The sequence below is a fragment of the Amphiura filiformis genome, chromosome 6 (assembly GCF_039555335.1).
Source record: "Amphiura filiformis chromosome 6, Afil_fr2py, whole genome shotgun sequence".
NCBI classification, from domain to species: Eukaryota; Metazoa; Echinodermata; class Ophiuroidea; order Amphilepidida; family Amphiuridae; genus Amphiura; species Amphiura filiformis.
The window spans coordinates 77,583,144-77,611,106 of NC_092633.1; the positions used below are offsets into that span (position 1 = coordinate 77,583,144).

At 36.5% G+C, this 27,963-nt stretch overlaps 1 protein-coding gene across 1 annotated transcript in view; it reads left to right on the forward strand.

Moving 5' to 3' along the window:
• The window catches only part of LOC140154781 (uncharacterized), a 144,836-nt gene that overhangs the window by 96,414 nt on the left and 20,459 nt on the right, over positions 1–27,963 (forward strand). Inside the window, 46 exon segments of the mRNA XM_072177348.1 lie at positions 663–770; positions 772–878; positions 1,386–1,554; positions 1,588–1,677; positions 2,008–2,103; positions 2,245–2,258; positions 2,260–2,416; positions 2,776–2,822; positions 2,824–3,037; positions 4,428–4,525; positions 4,528–4,560; positions 5,732–5,813; positions 5,816–5,898; positions 5,900–5,966; positions 6,133–6,313; positions 8,096–8,342; positions 8,436–8,562; positions 8,683–8,864; positions 9,836–9,995; positions 10,163–10,360; positions 10,787–10,902; positions 11,516–11,639; positions 11,812–12,005; positions 12,348–12,543; positions 13,239–13,345; positions 13,943–14,120; positions 14,386–14,595; positions 14,959–15,052; positions 15,279–15,396; positions 15,508–15,665; positions 15,798–15,931; positions 16,353–16,622; positions 18,372–18,644; positions 18,779–18,936; positions 19,538–19,670; positions 19,851–19,954; positions 20,878–21,087; positions 22,373–22,547; positions 22,829–22,980; positions 23,391–23,507; positions 23,751–23,909; positions 25,176–25,350; positions 25,511–25,662; positions 25,911–26,089; positions 26,896–27,025; positions 27,216–27,408. Coding sequence (XP_072033449.1) covers positions 663–770; positions 772–878; positions 1,386–1,554; positions 1,588–1,677; positions 2,008–2,103; positions 2,245–2,258; positions 2,260–2,416; positions 2,776–2,822; positions 2,824–3,037; positions 4,428–4,525; positions 4,528–4,560; positions 5,732–5,813; positions 5,816–5,898; positions 5,900–5,966; positions 6,133–6,313; positions 8,096–8,342; positions 8,436–8,562; positions 8,683–8,864; positions 9,836–9,995; positions 10,163–10,360; positions 10,787–10,902; positions 11,516–11,639; positions 11,812–12,005; positions 12,348–12,543; positions 13,239–13,345; positions 13,943–14,120; positions 14,386–14,595; positions 14,959–15,052; positions 15,279–15,396; positions 15,508–15,665; positions 15,798–15,931; positions 16,353–16,622; positions 18,372–18,644; positions 18,779–18,936; positions 19,538–19,670; positions 19,851–19,954; positions 20,878–21,087; positions 22,373–22,547; positions 22,829–22,980; positions 23,391–23,507; positions 23,751–23,909; positions 25,176–25,350; positions 25,511–25,662; positions 25,911–26,089; positions 26,896–27,025; positions 27,216–27,408 — 6,669 coding nt within the window.

Consider the following 27,963-nt stretch of genomic DNA (forward strand, 5'->3'; position numbering starts at 1 on the left):
GGCATTTTATCAAGGTTTTATCCTCATGACATAATTGATTGGTATATTTGAATATTATAATGATATTTATTTAGAAAAGCTCCTTTTCGTTTGAAAGCTAGTTACAAACGAAATGTTCCTCACAGCATTTGTATATCGTAAAGACTCGCCTAATGGTGCTCATGGACTCCTTGGCAGAAGGGGTAAATTTCACGTACAAATTGAGAGCTCCCTCCTCCGAATATGCCAACATGCCTTTATTGCTGATGGAATTTTTACTGGCGGGCACCTTTTTTTGTGTTTTAAAATACAAGTTGTGCAAGACGCCTATTTGCATTAGGCGAACCTTTACGGTGTGAGTAAAGAGTCCTGTTGGCACGTCATAAGCTTTATAAGCGTTATCATTAAATGCATCACGGGTGTGACATAGAATGTGTCAATCTAGACCGTTAAACTTCTGCACCACCATGAGTTAAGTTCATAAAGGCTTTGGTCCAGTCAAAGGGTGTGATTTTGTTTTTAGAATTATTTTCCAGAATCGGGGATTTTGGTATCACTTACGTCTCATATCCCTTAGGTTAGATATGAAAATTGAAAGGTACAACAAGTTGCTCTACACTTGATCTCTGAACTTGGTCTTTTTTAAAGACCCTACTTGTTTATTACATTCATCTTTATATTAGGTTCACCATTAAACCAATTTTCTATGGTACGTCTTGGTCGCCTACAAGCTCCAGTCCAATTATCTCGACGACAACATCCAATGAAGACATATGTGCCCAAAATGCCTAGACTCATCAGAACTTTGTTTGAGCTTTAATTATGACTTTGGAGAAATTCAGACATGTGAATTGTTAAGAGAAATCGAAGGACCTGGGCTATATCTGCGAGAGAGTAATATTTATATTTCATAGTTGACATAAATGCAGTGCAATTAAAGTAACAATGAATTAAGAGATCGTATATGGAAGCCGTATATATGTTAAACAATTTAGCACATAATAAATAATAAGAATATAAATTAGAGTGTGAGATTGCCGAGCGGTATCCCAGTAAAGTGCTCTGATTTTGAAGTGATACAAACAATAATTGCCGAATTTCTTCTAACCTCCATACGTTATGTATATAAACAGCAGCATGTGCAGGTAAATGTAGTCTATGTGCGGCGTCTCGTGGTTCGAAAGTTACGTAGATCTGTTGGTCCTGTGTACAGAAGAATCAACCCTATGCACATTAGGTGTCAAGAGCTATTCTGAGATCTGCAATCGATACTGGTTTCCAGGATCGATCGTGTGTAATAAACTGTGCACGTATAACCCATGTGATAATACTTGTTACTGTACAGCACAGGAAGGAATAAGGATAAATATCCACAATGATAAATTATTGTTACCTTTCAGTCTGGGTTCTTCCACCACTTTGAACGTCTTGGAGTAGGACATGCTGTGGAATTCGTTCACAACTCTTTAACACTAACCCACAATCAGCTGCACTACTTCAACCTGCAAGTACTTAATTATGTTGGATATCTGAACATTATTACATCCATGCCGATATTGACAGATTTACCACTCACCTTACCAGGGGCCGTTGGCGAACGTTTCAGATGAAACGTTTATTCACGAGACGTAATGCTTCTTTCACCCACTCAAAGTGGCAACGTCTATGTATATCTGATACCCCGTTACAAAATCACAGGTAGGGTATATTAATTGATAATTGTTATGCAAAATATCATGAATATAATGAATTCAATAGCGAAAGTGATTTCATGACACACAAATGAAAGCACAATCCTTCACAGAATCAAAAGCTAGGTATTCCTCTTGGTTTAAAACAAATAAACCAATATGAATCGGATATTCTTACACTGGCCTTGAATCAAAAGAGTTATAGTGAGGAATAAAATTGTGTGTTAAATATCATGTGACCAATAACCCTCCAATCCAAAGACACGGATCCACTTGGGTGTATTATTTGCAAAGAAGTTAAGAAACACGATGACTAAAACGAATAATTTTCATTTAGGATTACTGTTGATGGCTTTGGGTTCAGGTACAGTCTTCAATGGGTATGTAGATTTGAATGATTTGCTCTATACTAGAGCCAACAACTATCTTTCAGGTAAGCCAGCAATTATTGTATTTGGGGGAAAATGTAAGATATGTGTGATACATATAGCTTGGATGATCACTATTTGTTATAGGTGTTGTAATTTGTAGTGTTACATTACAATATACATTATATTTTTTTTAAACTTGCTAGTCAACTGGGATGGTTTTCCATGACGATGAGACAGGAATCCTGGGATACATGTGGGCATCAGGCCTCGACGTTTGTGAGGAAGACATTGTTGCATATCAGGATCCACATTCCCATATCTATCATATGTCCGAATGGACTCACGAAGGACTGGAGACAGGGTTGGACCTGCCAGGTATTGAAAGGGTTATCTTGAAAGTCCCAGTAGAGAGACCATGCAGCCAAAAGTGCTTTATTTAAATGGAATCCAAATGTTCCAAATTTTTTCTGCTTTTTTTTCAATTTTGTAAGCCGCTCGTTCTATTCCGTTTCCATAACAACAGTTAGCTATATATCGGCTTTTAACTGGCTATTTATTTGAAACTAAATGTAATAGAAACTTTATATCTGATATGAAGAATACATAATATATGTATATTTAATATCTGTGAAAATCCTCACTTCATGCAATATTTTAAGACTTTTGGGTGAAAATGTAAGTTTCTTTCGTGATTTAAAATCTAATCTCTAATAATTAATATATATTTTCTTCAGACGGGTTGTATTATATGTCTGTGCGCGCACTTAACAACATAGATTTCGGGTGGCCCTATGGCTATGACAGTTTACCCTCCAACACCATTAGTTATTGATAATACACCACCTATAATATACAAAATCTTCAATATCACTTACGATTCATCTACGTTTCTGATCGGTACTAGTGTAGACGCAACATCAGAGTACATTTTACGTCCTTATAACATTAACAGTGCCTTATTTCAAGTTTCTCGGTTTCAATTTTTCCATCGTTCAGGTATCAAAGAGATTAAAGGTTACTAAGCTGAAGAATGCTCCGATATAGTCATTCCTTTTCCATTACGTAAAGTTGAACATCAATTATTAATCTAGCTTAGTGCCTGATGTACTCTATCCAAATGTGAAAAAACTACAATTCATCATCCCATGGTATCATATTACGAGACGTTCAATGATATTTCACTGATTGTAATTTAATATCGCAGATGATTTAATGTCGCATATCATACTTGCCATAGTAGTTTTATTTTTTGGTGTGTTTTTTTGTAGTTTTTACAAAATATTTTACAAATATTGCATTGAAAAGAGTATTAAATATTAAGACTTCTTTTGTATAATTTGATCAATTCGTGAGCCGGTGGTGTGCGTTTGGGCGCGGATGTCTTGAATGATGAACCCAATATCGATTGATCGATGACGTCTGGGGGAAAAGTCTATGCTCCTGCGCGCCAGTTTGTGTCTTTGCTGAATAAATCTATATAGATAAATCAGTAAAGACAACCTGGAATAAATAGGCATTCAGATGACATCATAATCTGGTATCGGAACTTTATTTCCATCTTTCAGTGACCCTGAATCAGGACTTCAATCTATTCATTTGCTCTCAGCCAAACTCCCGTGATATAGCTCATCTTGATTGGGTCGCTCTGCCGGCTGCCGAATTTCTCAGCTACGTATTCCAAAATTCTGACGGCTCTTATGGTTGGGTTAAAGTACGACCAGTCAATAACAGTAAGCATTGATGGTGATGTTTTTATGGGGGTATTGATTGCAGTATTTTCAAGTGTAAAGATACATTTGAGCCATTTATAAACCATACTTGAACATCTGACCAACCGGCTTGTCATTTCTGTCCTTGTCTATGATTTTCTAAAGGAGAAACATCCAAATCTTTTATTTATCCCTCAATAACAACAAGATCTATATAAATGCAATTATGATTATTGACTTCCTTGACTAATTTCCTATAAAATCTATAAAACATAAAGAGGTACGCTGATGTTTTTTAGTTAAGTGCCTAATAATGAGAACAATTAATAAAGGCTCCTGCCATCCGACCAGCTTTATGTGCATAAAAGGTACCTCGACCCTGTCGAAAATGCCGAACAAACGAGAAAATAATGAGCTCAGCGCCATGGCCCGTTATTTTCACGTTTTTCAACCTGTGGATTTATCTATAAAGCATGCTGCATCACCATAATTTCCTCTAATAGATGACTAATTGATAACAAAAGTCATTAGTCATTAGTATGACTAGATTCAGCATGCTTTAGTTGGATTGATATCGCACATAGGTCGTAAATATTGAAGTATAATTATAAGAGGAAAATTTGGGTTTCAATGAAAGCAAACAAAAAAAGTAGCAATGTAACGTCGATTCTTTGCAGTTGATTTAAGAACTGTTGGTACTGCTAGTTATCCGATCTTAGTAGACAGCACACCACCAATAGCAGGGGCGATCTATGATGGACCAATTCCTGGAAGAGGACCTCAGAAGTATACAGCAGGAAGAGAAATGCAGTTTATCTATATTCAATGCTGTGTTTTGGCATATCTTGCAGCTTTGAACCATATTCATATCTGGCGAGTTTTATCTAATATTGATAACGATATGATCGATCAGTTGGTATGGTGGCCCAGAAAGTTATCGTGGATCTATAGATCCCGAGCTGTTGACAACAGATATTATGTACTATACTGCTTCAACCAGGAAGTACAAACGAAATATGGCATTTGGGGTCGATGATAAAGAGCGTGGTGCGCTCGGCAAGTACAGATCTCGCAGCAGTTCGCGAGCCAAAGAAGCATTTACACCACCTAGGACTACAGAGCGCGTACCACCAGTCAAAGTCTCCGCCTCATCCGATAATGAGGTCCGATTGTTCCATGAAATGCGACAGGCGAGACTGCTACGCAATTACCGCGTATTTTCATGGTCTATCGCGTAATCGCGAAAGCACGCAACGCTCTATCGCGTATACGCGAAGGCACGCAACGCTGGCGTGATTGTTAGACACGGCACGATCGAACAATCGGCCCTCATGAATATGCGAGAACTGGTAGCATACAATACACGGGGACTTTGACTGGTGGTACTTTCTCTGTTTATCTCTCTCTCCTCTGTGATTTACACACATATTGCACTGACATTATTCAAATAACTCCCGTTTCCGAGGTCTATTTACTTCTGTGTTGACGGAATATAACAGGGAAAACGGAATGTATTAGCGTTAATTTCATAAAGCTTTTTTTTCATTTGGAATTTCAATTATTGCTTAGGAAATTTGTGGCTATTATTTAAGTTTGGAATTTTAATATTGCTCAGGGTATTTTAATTATTCGTCTTGATTCCCATAATGATAAACCCCATAATCGTTCAGATTGAGCGCGTCAAAGTTGATATTTTGCTATTAAAACTACTTACCCTAGGAGCTAACTGGCTTTAATCAGACTTTTTGGTGGCAAAGGCTCGAAAAGCTTTAATGACCCCACGACATTTTGGTAATTTTTGATCTTTTTAGGACACAATCGTGTCATCTGTTGTATTTTTAATAAATTGTTATTCATTATACCCGCCTGATTTCAAACCTGTGAATGGCCAACTATTTTCAAAACATATACCACGTTTCAATTCATATTTATAGCTTTGCTTTCAGATTGCTTGATATTTTTGTCCTTATTTGTATTCCAGATTTGTACAAATTGGCGTAATTTTTACGATCCAGATTCCAGTATTTCCCTTTACAAATGGGGAATAGGAACTGAACCAGTGTCATGGATATCATTGGTCCGATTGATGTTTCTCGAGCGAAACATACATACTGTGCTAGAGTAACACTTCAGCATAACGTTCAGTACTTTTGCCACACTGGTAGCAATTCATGGTGGAAATGATAAGTTGAATGTGACAGAGTCATCAAATGGAGGTATTTTGTTGTTGTTGTAATAAATATGATATTTCACGTAAATGGTCAATATGATATTACTACATTGTAGTTATAAGACACAGGAAACTAAACTAATTGTATTAGCATTTGTTTTATACCTTTAACACTCTTCGTTCAATTCGATTTCAACAACATTTTCCCACAGTAATAGTTGACCTGACTCCTCCAGAAGCAGGGCTAATTATTGATGGATTGGACTCAGAGTTTCAAGATCTTGTGTATTCTTCTGAGGCTGCCACAATCACATCTCAATGGGTTAATTACACAGACCCAGAATCAGGAATACGTGATTATAAGATATCGGTTTATAGGAAACATGATAACAAGTAAGTGAAAATCAAATTGAGCGATAAAGCTTTGCATTTATGACATCTACAGTTTAGTTGTAATAGCAGGCACCTGCTAGCTGAGTAAATGGGAGCGATCATTAAACGGGAAGAATCGCTAAACATGAACCATAACCTCGTACCCACGTATCTTTCATGTCCTTCACTGAAAAGTTTAATTTTATTTATCTAAATCTTGTAACCCATCCATACCTTTTTGTCCTTCTTTACACAGCCGTGACGTTAGTCACAGCTGTATCTTTCTTACAGGTTCTTTCTTCTTCTTCTTCTTCTTCTGCCGACCATTACATTTGCTCTAGCACTCACATGCGTACACCGATTTTGACCTAACTTGGTCACAACCATCATTGCACATGCCCCTACATGTCACATGAAACTCGTGGGGTCACAGGTCACGTAGGGGTCATAAGGGTCAAAAACGTGATTTTAACTCAAAATGCTTCTTCTCCCACAGATTACGTAGGACAGTGACGCCACTCGCACATATACATTGTTATTACCCAGTGTCTATGGGGTCCTCACAGATTTGGGGTCAAAGGTCATTAAGGGATCACTTCCGGTATAAAACGAAAAACCTTCAAAAAATTTTATTTGCTAAGAAAAACATAGGACAGTAACGGTATGTTCACACATAAATTGTGGTTACCCTGTGTATATGTGGTATTTTTTTATTTAGGGTCAAAAGGTCATTAAGGGCCACTTCGGTATAAAACTAAATACCTTTAAAATGCTTCTTCTCCCACAAATTACGTAGGACAGTGACACCACTTGCACACATGCATTGTTATTAGACAGAGAATAAGGGGTCCTCAGAGATTGGGAGTCAAAGTTCATTAAGGGGTCACTTCCGGTATAAAACGAAAAACCTTCAAAAATTTTTATTTGCTAAGAAAACATAGGACAGTAACGGTATGTTCACACATGAATTGTGGTTACCCTGTGTATATGTGGTATTTTTTTTATTTAGGGTCAAAAGACATTAAGGGGGTCACTTCCGGTATAAAACGAAAACCGTCAAAAATTTTTATTTGCTAAGAAATACATAGGACAGTAACGGTATGTTCACACATGAATTGTGGGTACCCAATTCATACGTGGTATTTTTTATTTGGGGTCAAATGTCATTAAGGGGTCACTTCCGGTCTGGGACGAAAAACCTTCAAATGCCCCTTCTGCCACAAGTAACATAGCAAAGTGGTGCCACATGCACCCATGCATTGACATTAGCCAATGTCTATGGCCGTTTTCATATATTTTGGGGTCAAAGGTCATTAGGGGTAACAACACGGCTGTGTTCGTGGGTTAGACCACAGCTTAGTCTAGTTTCATTTATTTTGTCATTCTTTCCGTATATTGCGTCTACTGGTCTCTGCACGTAAGTTGGCACGTGCGCCCCGTGCGTGCGAGTCACGTCACGTGTACGCCTACGTGCTGACGCCGACTCGCAGCCTGCTAGTTACAGTGACGCATTTAATTGTTAACCTTTTTTAATAACAAAAAAAAAAGATTTTAGCCATATTTTCACTGTTTTGAGGCCAATATTTGATCGTTTAAAAAATAACTTATTACATTTCCAGTATATTCCTCGATCTCCCGTATCAATTTGGCGACATTTGGATCTAAACTGACGGGGCCTTTCCATGAACATACTCACAAAAGAAACTAACACCCATACAAATTTTCCCTATTTATAGTAAGATGGGTAAACGGAACTGCTACAAATAAAGCTTTTAATGATTAACTTTCATTTTTTTAAATCAGTGGTACTGTTCCGAACGATTTTGATGTCATTCACTCTCCTGAATCCGTGGGACCAAATGCATCCTCTATCGAATGGCATCACTTTCATTTGCACCATAAGGACCAGGTGTACATCTCCTTGGAAACAATTAATGGTGCTCTTGAAAGTATACATAACAGATCCAATGGGTACCTGGTAGACTTGACAGCACCAAAGTTAAGATATTTGGGAGATGGAGAAATCAAAGGAGAGGACAGAGAATACCAGGTAACTAACACAAAATGATACAATAATGATATCGCCCACTGTTTTACTCTCTACAAAATAGTTTACTGCTTTTATGAATATTTTTCTTTGCAGACTAACGCAGATTCTATATCAGTCAACTGGGATTATTATGACGATGAGTCGGGTATAAATCGATATGAAGTTGCAATCTATGAGATGCGTTTTGGAAGTAAAACCAAATTCTATCCGGTACCGCAAGGTAACTGTTTAATTATTATTTGTTTACAATATTGTTGTATTTACCTTGGGTATCTATGAATATAAGTTAAACATGGTAGCAGTTTATAACAGTAGAAATATGATTACAATTATATAGAAGATCAAAATCCGAACAGTACTGTTGTGGTCATCGAAGACCCAGCTGCTTCTGGCCATACGCAAGATGGACTGACCTTACACCAAGGAGCTGCATACATCATACTGGTCAAGTCTATAAACAATGCCAAACTAGTTGCTTCACATGAGACAACGGGAATCAAAGTGGACACTTCACCACCACAGGTAGCATGCATTTAATTACCCTCCACTAACAGTTTCAGACACAACTCCTTTAAAATGTCTAACACGCCGGAGCAGATTATGTGAAATAAGGCAATATATTTTACTTATCCTTGAATATGTATTTTAACGGCTACACTGTTCTGTTTGGGAAACCCTGTGTATACTAGTTTACAATTAGGTCGAGTAAATGACAACCATTGGTTCTAAAACTTTTGCTATAATAAACATAAAATCACCAAAAACAAATGAAAAATACACCAGACACAACTCTTTTAATGTAATTTCTATCACACCAAAGAAGGTTATATGAAATAAGGCAATATATTTTATTTATCCTTGAATATGTATTTTGACGGATACACTGCTCCTATGTTGGTTGGCAAACCATCTGTGTACTATTTTACCATTAGATCAGGTAAATGACAACCATTGGCATAGGCTCGGGAAGATTTTTAATATTGGGCGGGCCAAAGTTTTTCGTCCGCTCCTAGGTTCGAAACGCTAAAGGGGATGGGTGCGAAGCGCGGAATCTTTTGAAATGCATACATTTTTACATGAATTGTACCTTACATTTTGAATTATACCTAAAATTATGAATTTTACCTTAAACTTATGAATTTTATCCTAAAATTATGAATTTTACCTTAAAATAATTATGAATTTTATCCTAAAATTATGAATTGTACCATAAAATTATGAATTGTACCATAAAATTATGAATTGTACCATAAAATTATGAATTTTACCTCAGATTATTGGGGGGGGGGGGCTCTAGGGTACTTGGGCCCCCTCACCAAAATTATTGAGGGCCGGGCCTCCCTTTCCCCAGACCCCCAGCCCCCCCGGTTCCGGAGCCACTGATTGGTTCTAAAACTCTTGCTATAATAAGCATATATATTACACCCGAGACAAATGAAAAATACACCTGTAATATTATGAAGATTCTAGTGTCCTTTTAATCAATACAACAGATGCAGTATGTACGTGCTGGTACCTTGGACGGTGACGAGGAGGAAGTTCACGATGGATATGTGTATCAGAGTGATAAGAACGGTATCCAAGCATCGTGGTTTGCACGAGATGGTGAAAGTGGCATCTTTGCCTATTGGGTTGCTGTTATCTCAGATCTAGGTTCGATATGTCGTCATCCTAACCAAATTTCATAGCTTTTGATTCTTTAAGAACAAATATAATTAATTTGCGAGAACAAGAAACTTATATTCGTAATTCTTATATATTTCAAATCTTTCCATTTTCGTAGATGATCATGTAAAATCGTCTTTGTGTTATTGTTTCAGATCTTAAAGAGACAGTAACGTATCAGAGAATGGGTAGCGATCACGATGCCTACATTTCGTACTTGAACCTTGCTCTCACTAATCAACGAAAGAATGAACCTGTGTACTACGTCTGCGCAAAAGCCGAAAATGGGGCAGGAGCATTCAGCATAGTGGAGTGCTCGTCACCCATTATAGTTGTAGAAGAGGATAAAATAGGTCTGTATGGCAGTACATCACCTTTGAATTATTTTATTTCGTTATTTATTTATTTATTTATTTATTTATTTATTTATTTATTTATTTATTTATTTATTTATTTATTTATTTATTTATTTATTTATTTAATTACCAATTTCAAAGTATAGACCTCTGGAAAGGCAACCGTTACTCTGAGTTTCACGGCATACCTTTACTTTCGATCATTGGGTACCCGATTATCCGTCTGATGATCGGGTACCCAATGATCAAAAGTGAGGTATTCCGTGAAACTCAGAGTAACGGTTGCCTTTCCAGAGGTCTATACTTTGACATTTGCTTTTACGCTCTCTTGTAATGGGATAATACTGTTATATTTATTTATCTATTTAAATTTAAGTGTTAGAAAAGTGTTTTATCAAAATATTCTGTAACAACTCTGATCAGGTTATGTAACTGATGGAGCTGGCTTGGCAGAAATGCACGAAGAGAATGATTTACTCATTGATATTGATGCACAATTGTCTACAACCACGGTTACCCTACAATTTACTGGCTTTGAGGTTAGTGACATGATAGTTTGTATACTTGATGTACTATAGGCTTACATAGTAGTACCCTTTTTGTTTTCATTCCTTCAGTCATTGACATCATACCTCGATTAAAATGTCGCAAAGTTAGATAATTCATTGACTTGTAAATTAAAACCGCAGTAGTAAAAAACAACAACATAGTATTCTAGCCCAGGGGCAGGGGCGTAGATATATTTTTACCATTTTCTCAGAGCACACCTTAATGAAGCAACCAGCAATGACCAAGAATCCGACAAATAACATGTAGATACATAACGAAGCAAAGTAGATATATGGTGCAGGTGACTCAAGATGAAATCAAGTGCTATAAAAAAATAAAAACTGACAATCGTTAGCCAGTTTAGTTCATCTGACATTAATATATCCCATATTATTTATTTTATTTATTGTTTTTCCTGATTGCCGATAATTATATCATTTCGTATGTTCGGATATGAGCAGCGATGAGGGTGTGGGTATGGCGTGTGTATTTTACATTAGTTCATTTTACATGACTTTCTTTAAATTTTACAAACTTCCTTGTGTGCAATGTGCTTTGCTCTTTGTATACAGTTTGTACATTGAAATGCATTCTTTTTCGCAGAGTCAGCTCAACGGCCTCTCCCATTATGAATGGGCTGTCGGCACTGAGCCAGGCACAGAAAATGAACAAGCCTTCACGAATGATGGCATTGTGTTTGGAGAAAAGACTGATGATTCTGGACCAGGTAAGACAGCTGTAGCATATGCGTTTGTTGAATAGGTTAAGTGCGAAAGATTTGACAGATTTGTAAACAAGCTCATAATAGGACGCAAATTACTCAACTAATTGGTCATAGAAATATCTATTTGAAAAGCACCTTTGAATTATTTTAATCTTAATTTCCTACATTCCAACAGGCTTAGCGGGTCATGGAAAGGCACAGTCTCTGCTTCCTTTAGAGCACAGTAAGACATATTACAGTACCATCCGTGGCATCACAGGAGAAGGACATGTCCTTGAATCGGTCACAGATGGTTTTACTGTAGACAGAATTCCACCCAGTATTCACATCATGGACTTCGCTGGTATGGATAGCAGCGGTGGTACGTTGGTAAGTTGTATGATCGTATTATCAGGAATCGAAAGGGTACCGTTCATGTTTTTGCCGCACTGGCCAACTCTATTTACCTGTGATTTTGCTTTTAAAGGTGGTCTAAATCCACAAATAAATTACCAGACAAAACTGACCAGACAAAACTGACCAGACAAAAATATGGGGAAAATGAAATGCACAAAATACACATGAAATGGGTAAAATACGTGGTCACTGGGTCTCTAACAGCAAAGTTTTTAATTCGGTTAGGGTTGAGCATTTGTTTTGGATATTACGAAAGCCTATCCCATTCGAAACATCAACGTAAGTAACGTTGTTTCTGGTATTTCAATCATACAGGAATATGGGGGTACACAGCTCTATCATGATGACGCTAATACACTGACAGCAATATGGAATACAACTGAGAAAGAGTCTTCGATACATAACATGTATTACAGTGTTGGGCGGTATCCAGGCGGGAGAGGAACCCATCAAGTAACGTGGACAAATCATTCGAACATTCCACCTTCCGAAATCATAGCAGCCGATGATGGTAATTTTTTCGTATAATAATTTAAGTAGACTATGTTTGTCTCCTAATGATAAGGTGAAAACACATGAACATAATACGAATCAATAACTAACAAAACTCGATGTCACAGTGTCACAAGATTTTTGATATAAATGAGATATCAAAATTTGCCGAACATACCTGGGCTTTTTTGTTGTTATTTCTGCCTGAAATGTGCATGGCTTGAGGTATGGTCTCCACCATAGACATACTGTGTGCATTTGCACTGTAGAATAGCTTGCATGTAGGTATAAGCAAAATATTGTGCCTTTCTACACGAAGAATATACCTCGCTTTCAAAATCCCACTCACAATACGCGGGATATATATATTCTAAAAATTCCATTTATACTGAATATTGATTTATTAAAGCATTGCATTAGGTATTACAAAAGTGTTTATACGAAAGAAAAAACTGTTCTACCCAGATTATTGCGCGGAGGAAATTGTTTTTATTTATTATTCAGATTTTGGTGATATTTTAGGGTAAATCAAGCCTCCAGAAAAAAAAAAAACACTACTTGAAAGTTCCGTCCGCCCGTACACTGGTGTTATCATGGATACCCCCCCCTCCCCCAATTCTCCTAGGAAAAAAGTCATGGTGCCGCTACTGGTAATATTCTGTGTGCGGGTTGAAGAGTGTTTTAACACAAACATAACGTATGATATATTTTTAGGTGTACCGAATTTCTTGACGGTAGCAGCTCTTAATACAGTCGGTCTTACAGGGAACCTCATCTCGACAAGTTTGACTATAGACACCACTCCACCATTCCCAGGCATGGTAAGACCTCTAACATAAAATACAATGATGTGATGATGTGTCCGTGTCGTTCATTTTCTGCGTTTCCCCCACAAAGTACACAAGTTACAGCACCGGTAGTTATTTATCAGATGTTGATTTGCAGCGAACTTACATTTGATATAAGTTGTGGTTAACAACTGACTCGAGAATGCTATTCAACAATCTCACCGCTCTACCAATGTCCGGATAATTGCAGGCGGTCTTAAAACAGACGCCCAATAATTGTGGGTTATGAGTGCAAAACTGTCTTCCTTTTGAATTCCCTAGTATTGGGCACGATATGGAACATCTTGGCATTTTTCAGGTAGACCTGACACATGTATTAATGACTTCACTAAAAACTTCCAGTCAGTTGCCAACACTCTTGCAGCTGGCGGAATTTCGGGCCCTTCATAAGGGTATTAGTCGAGGAATCAATGGTCACCATAGATGAAAGCATTAGCGGTTTATTTGCTAACCGCTAGTCTTTGCAAAACAAATACACATCCTCCATCCCAGTTTAAGTAGTAAAGATTCCTTACATATACGTAAATGATTTGAAACACTGATGTGTCTTTATTATTTTATTCTAACAAGGTTGAATGCCCTAGATACCTATCGGCTAATGATCTTCTACAATGCAGCATTTTTGGGTTTCAAGATCCAGAATCAGGCATTGATCATTGTACATTCTTCGTAGGCACCGCAGAAGGGTACCAAGATGTATTTGAGTCCCCAAAAATTGAAGGATGTGGAACTAGCTTCGGTGTTCCAGGTAAATGGATTTCGGGTTTTTTTAACAAGCAAATTTGTTGTACTTACTACGTTATATACGTTATAAGTCAATGATAATATTTTGGTTTGTTTTAAAGTTTCCAATGCAAAAGATGTTGTTTGGGAGAACAGTTTCTTTGTTGAAATGCGGTGATCAATCCCTTATAGTAGAGCGAAGAAACGAAAATAATACCCTATGAAAAAAGTTTTTACTTTTTTTACTCTGATATTTTCTATTTTGGAATCGCTTGTTACATTGGTATTAGGTCTCGATCTGCAGCACAACAAATATTACTATGTAACCATCGAGGCAGTGAATAAAGTCAATCAACAAGTGCGAGCTTATTCAGACGCCATCATAGTTGATGATACTCATCCCATTGGTGGAGCTGTGGTTGAATTGTCATCTGAGTATTACATAAATGGCACTGTTGGTTTCAGTCCATGGGAAGGAGTCAATTGCGATGATTTTAATGGTAAGATCTGCTTTCATTCACTCAGGATTGGCTGTTTTTATTGGTAATCAATTTTATTACATAGACATGAACCTGCGTGATTACCACGGGAAATGCCACGTAATAAATATACCGTCGTGATTGAGCAAGATATTAAGCAACTCTATATATTAAAGATTCTGACAAATAAATGATTCCCTATATGCTCTAAACGATTCCGTTGCAAATTATCAATGTAAGGTAGCAATAGTAGCTTATCCTGCGATCAGGAGCGTTAATACCATTCTTGTAAATCTCATTTCATGCGCATATGGTAATAAAATGCTACCCCTCTGGATTATTAAACAAAGTATGAGTTAAACCTTCAACATTTTTTAATTGTAGAATGCTTGACTTACGACACACCTTGTTTACAATCAGTATCTGAAGTAGCCATCGCTTGGCAGCCATTTATGGATCCAGAAACCACAATCATAAGGTACATAACATTAAAATAGCAACGTTATGACTATTGAGAGATTGTATCATAATGAAAACAACCATTAAAGAAATGTGTATCATGTAATTGCCATTATGGACATTCCATACGCTATAGTAGACAAAGAACTTTTCTTATCCATACTTAGATTCTGGATAGATGTATTTACTTTTGTAAGTTAACATTAAGTTTCAATTTGTTTTATTGTCGCCACGCATTCTATTAGGTATGCAATTGCGTTAGGAACGGCACCTGGAGGTACACAGATTAAAGATTTCTACGACGTTCCGATAGATGTGACAAAAGTGATTATTACCAACGTGGATTTAACAGACATCAAACAGGTAATGTTAATATGCGTCCCTTACTCTGCGAGCCGAGTCATGTAATATGTAACCTATTAATACATTACTCACATAAATTCATTTTGAATTTAATAATCTATTATCCCAAAGGTATATGCTACAGTGCGTGGTTACAACTCTGCAGGTCTGTCTAGTATTGCAATATCCAATGGTGCTTACATTAGTAGATATGGTGCTGGTCTTCCTCCGAAGAAACCAATTGTTGTCAGAGATGGATATTTGGATGTCAAAGACTTCTCAAGAGACATGTGAGACTGATGTTTCTATGATTTTTGAATTTAAGTTGATGACGCTCACTGTTCTTTAATTTAGCCTTACCTACACCTTGGCCGTAACAACTGTCAACCTTTCTTATATTTCGTCCTTGACGTTTGTTACAGAGATTTCCAAACTTCTTTGGACCACTTAAGTGCATCCTGGGATTTCTCTGGTGAGCCATGTCCAGCTGCTGAATATGAGTGGACAGCAATAAGAATAGATGGGCAGGTATATCAGCCTTGGATCAATGTTGGAAGTAAGTCTGAACACGTTTGAACCTAAAATGTAAAATGAAGCAATGTGGGCAATCGGTACCAAATATAGCTATAAAATTCCCTGTGCATAAAATGGAGGGTTTGCAGCAGCCAATTGTTAGATGTGTTTAAAATGGCTCAGTTAGACATCTTAGACAAAATTCAAATATGGATTTGATTTAACCTACAACGCACGCGTGCACACTGTAAAAATAAGTTGGTCATTTTGACAAACAAAAGTTAGTCAAAACAATGTCTATTAGGAGCCATTAAAATTAGTCACAAATGTGTTCTGACTAATGAATATTGGTTATTCTGCTATGTCTGGAAGACCAAGCCACTTAAACTTGTGGCATTCCTTAGGTAGGCCTACATACATTTTCAAATCATATTATGTTATTGAAATTATCTCACGATCAACAGCGAGAACTACAGCCAGCTCAGATGGTATAATGATGACGGATGGTGAGACATACTACACTATTGTTAAAGCTACAAATCTGATTGGCCTCACAATGGTTCACATGTCAGATGGCGTCACCGTACAACGAGAACCGCTAATTCCGGGCAATGTATATGATGGAGACCTAATAGGCCGTGATCTCAACTATCAGTTATCGGTTGATACTGTTTCTGCCAATTGGGATGGATTTGGAGGACCTGTTGTGTTAGAGGAGATGGTAGAACATACAGGTCAGTGAATATTAGTGTTAACCATGGTGTACAATAAGGCCTACGAAGACAGGATTGCCCTTTAGGGAGTGTTCATTAATACTTTGGTAGGGGGGGCTGGTCCATCTCAAATTTTTCGCTCGAAAACTTTTTTGACCCCCCCCCCCCTCGATGGACTGCTAAACTTTTTGACCCCCCTCTTTGACTGACAAAACTTTTTTGACCTCCCCCCCCATTATCGTATAACAAACATACTTAATAGTGTTGTTTCCAGTGGTGTGGTAGGCCTGTAATAGGCGGCCTATACCACACCACTGGAAACCATTGCTATCTGGGTCACATGTCATTGAGGGAGGCAAATCAAGGACATTTTCATTTTATACTTAATTTAGATTTGTCCCAAATCAGGGTGTTTATCTGATTTTACAGGGATAAATGAAATAGAGGATTTATTTGGAGGTTCATATAGCACATCAGTATAATTTGGATCTGTGGCTATTTATTAGTAGATAGTACAAATGCGCGTGAACCGTGCACAAAAATTTGGCCATATTAAAGCTTGAATGGTCAAATATTGTTAAAATTGGAACCAATTTATATGCAAAAAGCTAAAATGTCAAATATGAGATTAATTTGGTCACGCAAATGTTCACAGGTATCAGTTTTGGCCCTCAAAGACCATGGTACCTGGGCCTCTGCCCACTCTGCCCGATGGTAAATCTACCCATGGGCCTATGTGTACAAAATAAAGTTGCAATGAGAAATAGTACAGTAAACTGAAGTGTGCAGTTTACGTGCAAAGAAATCCAATTTATTTGCAATATTTTCTTGATTTAGTTGTATTTTGATCAGATTGGTACATAATCATATTTGTAGCCTACTTTGAAGAGATATAAAATTCTATGATAAAAAGTGTCAGTATTTCTTAGACCAACCCAGATGTTGCATGTTGCTGATCATCTTTAATGTCATAGGCCTATTAGTTAATAGATATTTGTACACTAAGTGCCTTCATTTTTTCAAACAAAAGCACTGAAAACCCAAACTTGCCCATGTTAAAAGTGATATAGAGGGTCTCAATGCGCGGGAAGCGCGGGAAAATTTTGGGTTTTGAAGAGGAAAACTTTTTGGCCCCCCCTTTCCTACCACCTAAAACTTTTTGGTCCCCCCTCTTTTGAGGTCCAAAACTTTTTGGCCCCCCCCCCTCCCTTTTACCAGCCCCCCACCAAAGTATTTCTGAACACTCCCTGAGAGCTCTAAAGTCAGGGGCGGTCGGTCGGTTTAATCATTTTTTTTTCTTTTAATATCAATGATTTATTTTAGAGTTGGTCGAAAAGGGCAATGCAAATCTTTTTAGGCCTACCTTTTGTGAAGTGTTCTGAATGACCACAATAGATCTCACAATAAACTACGTCATATATTGTTTATTATTTATATTTATATACTTTCTTTTATCATGTTTATGATCGTATAACCACTATAGCGCCATAGCGACAGTCTGTGTAGACTGTTTATACTTATGGTTAGAGGAGGCCCATAGCTATACATTGGTACCAAATATAAAGGTATATGACATTTATAATTAAAACTTAGGGGGTTGCAACCCCCTTCGGATTCAGGGTTAAGGTATTGTCATATCAATGAAGATAACATAAAGGTAAAGTACATTCTCGAACATGAATCGTACCTTAGTTTATTGTAATCTGATCATACATTGTAACTGTTATTGATATTTTATTTATTTTTAAACTTGCCAATGTTGATTTCTAGGTAACGATGAAATTGCGCATAATCCAATGGGACCTCAGGAGGTAGACTTTTATGAAGTTGCAGTTGGCACTGATAGACGTTATCCGAAGACCCGAGACAACGTAGTGGCCTTCACCAATGTTGGTTTAAACATGAGTGTAACATTTGAATATCTAGATCTTCAATCTGTGACCTCTGTGTACTATATAACTGTTCGTGGATACAGTGCTAGTTTCTCAACAGCTGAAGTTACATCAAACGGAATAACGCCAGGAGTTGAGAGCATGGTCACCGGTAAGGTGTTAAGTTTGTAATATTTTAAAAAGTAATATTTTAATGGTATTTTAAAAGATTAGTAAATTATATTAACATTATTGAGAATTGATTGATCCAAAGAAACAAAAGTTATGTTCGATTTACCTTTTCAGCTGGTGAAGTGGACGTTGACACGTATGTCAATTCCCTAACAACTGTCGGCATTGCATGGTCCGATTTCGAGTCCAGTCTATCCATGTTTTTCTATTATGTTGGAATATCTAGTAGCAAAGATGCAGTGACAAAACTTAACTGCGAAAATGTTCTCTTGGTAGGTTAATCTAAAAGCTGTTTCTGAATAGAAAGTAATTATTGGATACTTACGTTTAATTATATTGATATTCTTTGCAAATACTAAGCACTACATCAAAAGGATTCTAAGGAAATGCAAGGAAGCATACTTCTTCATACATAAAATAACGACAACTCAATTTTTTTAATGTTACAAACGTGTTTTTGGTTTTGGTCAAACTTTTTTAAGGTTATAAATTTCATGGAAATATTTTGAAAACGTTTTATAAGAGAAACATACACTTCAACAGCAACATATCAATATATTGTACAATATATTATGGCGAACATTTTTTTTGTCAATACTTATAGAACATTTAATGTTCTCTATAGTAAATTTTCAAAAATGTTTTTGAATGTTTTCTGTAAAACGTTTTGCGTCTGCGCTACCACCTATTATATTACCATCCATATGGAAACAACAACTTGCGCAAGAGCAGCAAACACATAAACTTAATTATGGACAATCCTAAGGTGGCAGTAGCAGTGGTTGAAACAACCTGATGAGAAAGTGAGATGAACGGGAGTGTGTAAAATGTAATAAAAATGGTCGATGTTTGGATATGTTATTGGTAATACAGGTACAAGGAATACAACAAGATGTGTATAGTGAATATGATACATATACATTCACCAATGTTGGACTGGATACTTATCTCAAAGTAACCGATTTGAATCTCACGCAAGCAGCGTTATATTATGCAACTGTTATAGGTGTGTAAAACATGTTTCTTTTTGTTTTTGCATTTACTTTCATTAAAAATGTTGATTTTTAATCGATACAATAGTATGTTGTAAATACAAATATCTTGAATCATTCGCTAACAGTATTATTACAACGTCATGAATATAAAGCGGTTTACCATTTGATTTGTAAACTATTCTGCTATTCAGGTGTTGATGGGTCTGGAATGTGCAATCAGACAACTGTTCAATTTACTGTTGATATAACGGCTGCTTCGGAAGGACGCTTGAGGATTGGTCCATATTATGACATGGTAATTTGATTAAATATTTAATTGAATCTGAGTTATGTAATCAACCGTTGAATGCCTTAAATCGGGAACTTCTCTGACAGGCTGGTTCCTTTGTTCTTTAATTCTAATGAATTTTGACAATTGATCATACCGTTCGTGAAATATATTAATTTTACGAAATGCCTTCATTTTCAAACCTTTCCACGGATTCAGATATCAATCGATGATCTGTATTCGGAGTGGTAATCACTGCGCATCATCAGCGCATGAGGGGTCTATTGTCATTGATAGACATTTGACTCCGTGGAACGGGCTAAAAATGTGATGAACCGGTACTTCATAAACGGGGCGATCAATTGTTTATGCGTTAAAATACTCAACATTCAGTTTTCCTACGATATAGTTCTTTCAGGGACACCCTGTATTTAGTGCAGTATGATTGTACAATACTCTTGCATATAAGCCATACACATACAGATAATAATCATAAAGATATCCCAGACGACTCTCTGATGTAATACCCAGTCCTAAATATATGTCAGGCGTAGTCCACTGTAGACTTGACTTTACACTCATTTTGGAAAGCACACTCTTACAACATTTAAAAAAAAAATTAAATAAAGACATCATCATGTTCTAATTTTAAACATTTGTCACATTGAGCACTGCATTGAATAGCCAAAGGATTCCCTAAGTATTTCCAGAATTAGAATTATTCTTGATTACTAGAAAGTGAATCTTCCAATTCTTTTTTCAAATCCAGGATAGGTATGATCAAATTGGGTTATTCAGGGCACGTCACAATATATTTTAACACGCACGTTATGATTGTGATGATGACGATAATGATGTTGGCGATGATGATCACGCCAATACAGCTACACATCATGTTCATACCTGTACTTTTGTAAACAATAACTGTGTTTAATAATCTTAATTTCCAGCCTGTAACCTACACAAGTTCATTTGAGTTCATAGCAGTTTATTGGGAAGGCTATGTTGATGCAGAAAGTGACGTCGCGATGTATAACATTCGTCTTTTAAGAGCACGGTCGTGTCGTGAAGTAGATGAAAACAGATTATACAGAACAGTAGACTGGATTGAAATTGAAACAAACTACACTAGCTACCAGTTTGTTGACTTAAACCTAGAAGTAAGCTCTATTTTTAAAAACTTAAAGGAGTATGTTGTGATTTGATGTCTACAAAAAAATGTATTCCCAACATTTCAGTTGATTCCAATTGTGCGTTTGCAAGATATGCATGATTATGTGTATTGCATTGATTGCTTCATAGGCCACTGTGCTGTAATTTCGTTAAATTGTACATTTTCGCTAAGGCCAAAAAAAAAAGGTTTGTCTCAAAGCTTGCGCGCGCGTTTGTAAAATCGCCGATTTGACAAAAAAGAAATGCGGAATTTTTTTATTTGAAAAAAAATAAATTTTAGTTTTTTCAACAAAAAAATCGGCGAAAATCAGACTTTTTTTATCAAAATACCATGAAAAAGTCGGGAATAAAAAAAAATCGCATTTCGCATTTGTTTTAAATTTCTCGTGAGCTTTGAGACAAACCTTTTTTTTGCCTAAGCAAATGATGAATCGCAAGACATTTATTGCATACAAATATGAAGCCAGACTACCAGAGGCTTCCAGCGGTATAAACAATCTCAACTTTTTTGAGAAAACTGGTGGGTGAGGCTATGGATCACGAAATGCCCACTTAATATTTACAGTTCTTTACTCACTCTCCCCCTCGTTCTACTTTTATTCTACTGTTATTCTACTGTTATAAAAGTGCTCTAAACAATAATCAATCAAGTTAATGAGCTAAAATGACTGAAGAAGCTCATTTACATATAATTTTTGCCAATATTGTGCTAAAAATCCATGCATAAATGTTCAGGGTACTTTTATTTTGCATAATTTTGCCCTGAAACTTGGTCAAAGTGTTTCTAATATGTTCTAATGTATTACATAGTGAAGCCGCCCCCTAATTTGCATATTTGCATAATAAATTAGCATTTATGCAAATTAGCTCATTAATTAGGCAAATATGCAAATTAGAGGGCGGCTTCACTATATAATACATTAGAACATATTAGAAACACTTACCAAGTTTCAGGGCAAAAGTATGCAAAATAAAAGTACCCTGAACATTTATGCATTGATTGTTAGCAAAATATTGGCAAAAATTACATATTTATGAGCCTTTCCAGTCCTTTTAGCTCATTAACTATATTGATTATTGACAAAAACAATAGGATACAGTGAAAATATAAATTGATGTAATTTGGAAACCGTATGTCCGATTTGCCCCAAACAAAAGGCATATTGATCAGTGTACTTTACCCTACTCAATTAATCTGTTTAAAACATGCTCAAAGCATTTTCTAATTTCTAGAAAATGCATCCAATGACATTATTATTAACCTTTACATAGAAAAACACACCCTATTTCGTTGAGATCGAAGCAGTAAATGGTGCCAACATTAAGACTACAACCAGGTCTTCACCAATACTTTTGGACTCTTCAGAACCATCTGCTGGCTTTGTCGTAGATGGTATGGACTTCAAAATGGATGAAATATACCATGGAAACCAGCATCAAATTTCAGGTAGACATATCCGCGGTGGTTTAGATTGTTGAAAATAAATCCGTAAACCAAAAGTAGTTTTTAGCTCGTGCGTGATCGTGTGAGTTTTCCCCATGGTCCTCATCACAGTCTTCAAACATGCAAAGCTGGTCAAATTGGGCTCACTCTTTCTATCTTTCTTTCTTTCTTTCTTTCTTTCTTTTTTCTTTCTTTCTTTCTTTTTTCTTTCTTTCTTCCTTCCTTTCTTTCTTTCTTAATCCCATTTTTAATGTTTTATTCACAACGTATTATTTTTATTGTAGGGAGTTTCTTGCATTATGCCAATCCTGAAGGAGACTCTTGTCCCCAAAGGCTGCTTGAATTTACAAATCCTAACTATTGGACGTACCTAGAGAGTCGTGGATTGTGGAACATGGACGGAGAAGAGTGGGATTTACAGTATCACAAAGAACAAGTACTGTCACTTTCTCATATTGTTTTTATTGTTACCCAATTAGTGCTAGTAAACATAATGAGGTTGAATGAGAAATGCATTATCATCTGACATCGTGTTTGTGTTTATTTTGAATAAGTAAGTTGAGAGTATAGAAAATGGGTGAGATAGAACGTAGAGCGTAGCATGTTTTGACGATATTCGTTCATTTGCATTTCCAATGCCTGATGCGAGTCTGCTGACGAACACTTATTAGAAGTGTCTCAGAAATAAGTTATACAAATCCTGTGCTTTAGTTTGGTGCAATTTCTTTTCTACACAAAATGTTATTTAAGTTGAATTATTACATTATGGAGTAATACGGTATGTTTCGTTTAAAATACAACAATGGACAAACTCTTTATCGATCTTCTTCCATTTTTAATCATAAGGTTGATGTAGTTGATGATGTTATGAGTATTAAACTTGAAAGAGATACCCAACGTGCTCAGATGTTAACCGGTGGTTATCTGACAGAAGCTGCAATACATCGAGGGGGACAATTTATGGTAGGTTGCTGAAAATTTTCGGTGTAAATTTCTGGATAAACGGAAATATTATATGTAGCGACTAAATTGTACTTTGTGGCAATATGTATTTCTTAAATTGCACCAGACAGTTTCCCATGTGACTGACCTTGTTCAGGAAAACACTGTTCAAATTTCCATTAGCATTATACTGAGCACCAGCTTTAAACATTATAAAAACTTAACGTTCACCGTTTAACACACGATAGATGCTTTGTTCTTCAGATGGATATCAAAGCAGCGCCAGCTAATGAGGCTAATGCAGTGACAAGCATCGTGTTTTGGGATGGTCCTGGTACTGTTGTTGGGGAATATAATAAGGAAGATCCAAGAGATTGGCAAGCGGACATATGCTCATGTTGCTTTGTAAGACCGTTTATTGAGGTACGAACAACATATTCCCCATAGAAACAATCCCTATTCTTATAATCAGACAGTTATGTGAAATTTGTATTTTTTTTACTAAAACGAAAGTGTCTTCGTAGGCGGTGGTAGTACGAAACCATCACCATCGGCAAATAACATTTCTCTTAAAGTAGCGCTTCCGAAGTCTAGACCACGGTCGTGCGTCTTGAATTCGCCATCCAAAAAAGGTGGCGATGTTACGTTTTTCCAAAGTCGACTCCAATTAAATGATGATATCTCTGCCAAGCAATAAGTTATTATCATGCTTGTGGTCTCATTTTATTGCTAAATAAAATGCACTTTCAACCATGTAAAAAGAAATTCTTCAGCCTTTGTAATACTGACACTGTGCTTCATAGAATTCAGAATGGGCAGGGTGGCGGAGGTGGGGGATGTGGAGGTGGGGGATGTGGTACACACAAACTCTATGGGATTGATATTTTTAGTGCATAATCTGCTTCTGTAAAGGCTGTAAATTGGATTTGGACTCTATTTAGCATCTAAAATACTCATGACCTTACAGCTTAACAATTTTACTAATAGTTTTTAATCTTTTATGATTGGTTTAGTCTAGAAAATACAAACTTTTCCATACAAAACTACCAGTTTTCATATTAAACACTGTAGTAAGTAATGCAAATGTCTTCAAAATCGTAAAGTTACTGTAAAATCTTACTTACTTATCGTATCATAGTCGAAGTATAGATTTTCTGAAGGAAAATTTAATGAGGAATCAAAATATGGACTTATATTTTCTGTATGGGAAAATATGTTGAATTGTAAAAAATTCTAACATACTTTGGAACACCCTGTATTCCGAGATTACTAAACAGCTGTGATTTTGGTTTCTTCCAAAGTCAGTAGGCTCCCCATATCCTCTAACCAAATGAATGTTGTTTACTTCCAGTGTATTACTGCAAGTTGGTAATAAGCAATGCATTAAGTATCCCATTTTTTATCTGAATCTTTTTTATTCCACCCTGTATAACTTGAAGGTCACCCTGTATAATGAGTTGAAAGGTATATATGTGAATTGCTTATGCCTTCAGCTTTCCAAAAATGTATACTTTTGCTAGTTTAGGGTTGATAATTGTGGAGATAATCTAATTAGAATCTCGATTGGTATAAAAATTCATAATATTTGTGATGTAACGCTAAGGGTGGCGAGTTCAGGACACACGGCCCCACCACAAGATCAATATCGCATTATTTTGTGTTCTTCCATGTTCTTTGTTCCATTTTCAGTCTGAATGTTGGTGCAACTGTACTGAGTATTTTCTTCTTAATGACGACAAACTTGATAATCTACCACCAGAAAACACTGATTCCAAAGAAACCGATCCCTTCAAACCTATCATTGATATGAAGGTAGAAGACAATTTGATTCCACGCACGGCTTGCGGGTTTCAGTTACATCCAGGTTTGCAGATTTAATATTTCACTATATTTACTTAATTTGTCAGACAGAGATACTGCTTTTGATAAGTATTAGGTACTTACTTGATTCCTATTATTACGACATATGACAAGGTCACGAGGATGAGTTAACAACTATTGTATTATTCATGTTTAATTAACAGCTGGTGATGATTCAGAGGCAACAGTTTGGTGTCGTTACTTCAGGGATGAATACGTTAAAATACAACAAACATTTCCCATCACCTTTGACCCTTCAGATGAATGGCACACATACACTCTAGATGTAGTGGTCTATCCAACAGCATCTGAACAGGTAACATTCAATACTGCACAGCACTCCCATAAAGGTGCTATACTATAATAGAAGCAGAATCATCAATCCTTGTTCAAATCTTTTGTCGATTCTGTCTTTAATTTTGTAATGTGTTATAAGTATATCATTTTTGTTTTGGTTTTGATTTAATTGCAATGCAGCTAAAATAATCAACAATTGATGGAACATATAACTTAAGTTTATCACGCCTCCTTTCACATATTCATACCTACGTCTCATGTTTCTAGGATCAATGGCAACTGAGACTTCTAGTTGACGACGTTTTCTTGACTAGTCTTGATGGTATTCCTGAGTTGTCAACATCAACGAATTTTGTGATTCATGTGTGGAACAAAGACAACGTAGTAACTGACCTTCCAAATCCGTTATATCCGACAACAGCAGTAGCATATTTTAGAAACCTCAGGTTTGTAATATCGTAAACCTAAATAACGTTTGCATTGTGTATGTAATAATGAACGTTTATATTCAACAACTCCTCCTATACCTTTGTACAGGAGCCAACCGTTGTTAATCCGTGATGAATCCACACTTTTACTGTAGCGTACTACGCGAACGCGAGCGAGACTACGCGTTACGCGAGAGCGCGTAAAATGCGTCATGCCTGGAACCTTTGTGCGTATGCAAGCTTACAAGTTGAATTCAGTATTTTTCAGGTAGCGGCTAAACTTTGCCGTTTTATTCTGTAGTTTTATTGCTGATATTAACAGAGAAATCATCGAAGTTTTTGCAAGACTTAGTGACAATGATTAACTGACATTTCCTCGTGAAATAATCGTGAATTATACGATCTTTAGCTTCTTTTCGTTGTTGAAAGGGATTCAATAAAGCTGCCCTCGCGAAGTAAACCACGCAGACGACGCGGCCGCATCGTTGTTAAACGGTGATGAACAACGGTGAAACATGATTGAATCCCTAAATCAACCCCTGAATTTACCAGATTAATTGAAGAAGGAATGTTTTATTTATCTTTGAGAGCAAACGGATCTATTTCCTAACGCTATAACACTTGGTGGGTAACAAGACGCAAAATTCCAAGTAGAAACATGTTCGTCTTGTGATACGCGACGTTTGTTCAAACAAAGGCTTAATTATTATGAACTGTTAACTTTTGTGCCCTTTTACCCAATGGGAACGTTCTGGCAGTACTACACCTAATGATTATTATTTTTAAATTATACATGTGTCACTTGCTTACCGCTTGTTTAACAGAGCTCCTCCTGCAATTAACCAACCTTGTCGATATGGAGAGCCATTCCATGCGGTGGGAAGTCCTATCATTGCTTATATGGCTGGAGTGGGTACTGCTCCAGGCGAAACGGACCTTGTGCCATTCCAAGAGGTACATAGTAATACAAAAGTATAAACACTATTTAGTAAAAAGAAAAAGGTACCCAAGACATAAATATTTTTAAAACACCTCAGAAGGTGAGAGGATTCAACAACATGGAAACGAATAGTAAATCATTAACAATCCATATATTTTCTAAATGAAAGCACCGGAAATTAATACTAGTATTTATTTTCATTAGTTTCTTCGTCCGTGCATTCCGTGTTTCCGAGGCCAATCCATATGTCAGCGATACCAGTGTTCTGATGAATGCCGTGTCACAAGAGTTACGCCCTTCACTTTCACTTTACATAACATAACATTGCCAGAAGGAAGAGTTGAATACATAAATGATACCACAGGAACAGCTGCCACTGCAGAATACTTTGTCACAGGTAAATTGCAGTTAATTGTCGGTGACATAAAGAGCAGTCATTTCATGAATATTTTCTACGTTCATTAAGATTAAAAATGTTCCACCATTCGTGCATTCTTCGCAGGATCATGTTCCATCGATTTATTCTTACCATCAAATTAAAACTAATAAAGAAATGTAGATAAACCTCATCAACGATCAGTTTTACTCGGAAGCAGCTACATAAATTGTATTACCTACAATAAGTTTGTGTAAGTGGAAATTATGAAGTTGCAAATGATCTTTCAGAAGGCTCTGCAACGACGTCGCTTTTAAAGCATGCAAATTGATTATCTTGGTAGCGGTGGATCATCCACACACCTTTATAGCGATTAAAGGCTTAATGTACGATTTCCTTCAAATTTTAAATTTGTCATTATATACTCAAAATGCTGAAATAATACTAGTAATAATGATCGGGAATGGTTTCTGTCCATTTTGAGCTGAAATAACGAGGTAACGTGAAAGAAACACTGCTTGTTATTTTGGCCGTTTAACACGCAGTTCTATGGGTGGACATAAAGTCACAATTTCT